The following is a 2,500-nucleotide window of genomic DNA, read 5'->3' as shown; positions in this document are numbered from 1 at the left end:
TTAATTGGATATGTATGCAAATTAGAATGGCAACAGGTTTAAAGATTAGTTTATTAAATTAGTGAGATTAATTGGTTGACAAATCGATTAAATCAACTGACTTTCTAGATTTTTTAATTACTCTACACACGAGACTCAAAATATGTACGATTTATCCGTCACGAAATTGACAAATCAGAATTATATATTGAAAATCAACATGATTACCATAATTTCTCTCACAGTAAATTTTTTGTTTTTTTTTTTAAATGTTATATATTTTGTCTTCTCTTGTCTCGCCGGATGACTGACATGCATAATAATCAATTGAAAATCCAGCATGAACAGTGAACATGTCAAATAAATAATTCATTCCTGTATTAGGAAGTTGGTCGAAAGGGAAACTGACGTAATAAATTCTCCATCAAAACGTGAAGTGGCATCTCAAACATTTTTTTTTTTTTTTATCTTGATCATAAATGTATGCGCCAGACATTTAGCACTTTGACAAGGTGAATTTATTGAGTAAAACTGAGATTAATTGCGAATATGTAAGAATTATACATTAAGTAGTAGAATAGGAATACTGATAAGGTGTTTAGTCACTGTAAAATAATGTATAGTTATTATTGTAAAGCAAAATGTAAATCCCCATATCTGAGAATAAAATTAATAAATATTAAGAAAATAAATGATAAAGTTTATAAAGAAATATGAACAGAAAACTTAAGAAGCGGGAGAGAAATAACAAAAAAAAAAATTTAAATATAAAAACGTAAATAAAGATAAATCTATCATAAAAGAATAAAAAAAAAATTTGATAGACAAAGAGGAAAATAAAAATCTTAAAAGAATAAAACAAAATTAAAGAAAAAAATCACGAAAGAAAAATTCAGAAATATAAACAAATAAAATAAAGATATAAAGATATAGAAATAAAAAATATATATAGAAATATAAAAAAAAAAATAATAATAAAAATAAATAAAAAATATGAAAAAAACATAAATAAAAACAATAAAACAATGGAAATAAAATAAAAAAAATATTAAAATAAAGATTTTAAAAAATGCAAATATCAAAAAAATTTAAAACATAAAAATAACAAAAAATTAAAAATTATGCTTTTCCCCTTTCTTCCCCCTCTCACCACACCTCCTCCCTCGCCTCCCCAGACCCGCCTCGCACAGCTGGAGACCCACGTCCACCAGCAACAGGAGGAGGTTCGCGCCCGAGATGCCCGCCTTCAGGAGCACGACGCCCTCGCCGCCCAAAGGCAACAGGAGCTCCACAAGGCGGCGGCAGACCTCGCCAACCTCAGGGAGACCGTCAGCCAGAGGGACTCGACGGTTATGGAGTTGCAGGTGGGTGGGGGAGAGGGGGTGGGGAAGGGGAAGGGGAAGGTGGGAGGGGTAGGGGGTGGGGGAGAGGAAAAGGGAAGGGGGAGGGGTAAGAGGGAGAGGATGGGGGAAGGAAGGAGGGGGAAGGGGGTGGGGGTGGGGGAAGGGGAGTGGGGGAAGGGGGGAGGAAGGAGGGGGAAGGGGTAGGGGAGAGGGTGGGAGTGGGGAAGGGGGTGGGGAGGGTAGGGGGAAGGGGGAAATTACGAAGGGGTTTGGGGAGGGGAAACGATGGGAAAGGCATGGGGGAGTGGAAAAAATAAGAAGAGAAGAAGAAGAAGAAAAAGAGGAAGTAGAAGAAAAAGAAAATGAAAAGAAGAAAGAAGAAGTAGAAGAAGAAGAAGAAGAAGAAGAAGAAAATAAAAAAGAAAAAGAAGAGGAAGAAGAAGAAGAACTAGAAGAAGTAAAAGAAAAAGAAGAAGAAGGAGAAGAAGGAGAAGAAGAAGGAGAATGAGAAGAAGGAGAAGGAGAAGGAGAAGAAGAAGAAGAAGAAGAAGAATGAGAAGGAGAAGAAGTAGAAGAAAAAAAAAGAGTAAGAAGAAGAAGAAGAAGAAAAGAGGAATAAAACAGAGTGGGACCCAAGACCGCACTAAGAAGAGACAAGGGGATTGACAGACCGAAAGGCGGATAAAGAGAGAGGCAGAAGACGTATATGGAAGAAGAGATAAAGCGAGAAAGACAATAAAAAGGCAAAACGAGAAAGTAATCGGACGCAGGCATACAAACACGTCTCGATAAACACGAAAATGTACAAGTAGGGAGAAGGAGATTAGCATATGCTAGATCCGCAGACAATGCATGGGAAAATCTGATAAAAGAGAGAGAAATGGGGAAACTGACGATAGTTGCAAGCTTCTTTTTCTTTTCTTTCTTTTCTTATTCTCTCTCTTTTTATTTAGCGAATAGTGGAAAGACTTGATAAAATGATAAAGCCCAGATAGGCAGATGGAGGATTGGCGATGATTCACACCTAGTGACGTCACACGCCACGTCGGGGAATTAAAAAGTGATTTATTTCGTACAAAGAAGTTTATATTATGCCTAAGTCTATCTTCGGGGGAAATTTATGGGCTTCGGGGTTGAAAACTGAAAGACGTGAATATTTATTTCTTCGTTTCCCCGTT

The 2,500-nt window shown here is 36.7% G+C and overlaps 1 protein-coding gene across 4 annotated transcripts in view; it reads left to right on the top strand.

Annotated features, from left to right (window-relative positions):
• LOC125036024 (protein lava lamp-like) overlaps positions 1–2,500 on the top strand; it is a gene marked incomplete at its 5' end in the record, with an annotated part of 47,219 nt that overhangs the window by 36,619 nt on the left and 8,100 nt on the right. For all 4 annotated transcript variants that reach the window (XM_047628380.1, XM_047628379.1, XM_047628381.1 and 1 more), the window contains 1 exon segment: positions 1,155–1,343. In XM_047628380.1, the coding sequence (XP_047484336.1) occupies positions 1,155–1,343 (189 nt within the window).

The sequence above is a fragment of the Penaeus chinensis genome, chromosome 20 (genome assembly GCF_019202785.1).
Source record: "Penaeus chinensis breed Huanghai No. 1 chromosome 20, ASM1920278v2, whole genome shotgun sequence".
Lineage (NCBI taxonomy): Eukaryota > Metazoa > Arthropoda > Malacostraca > Decapoda > Penaeidae > Penaeus > Penaeus chinensis.
The sequence above is the reverse complement of the archived record's forward strand: the minus strand, read 5'-3'. Positions and strand labels throughout refer to the sequence as shown.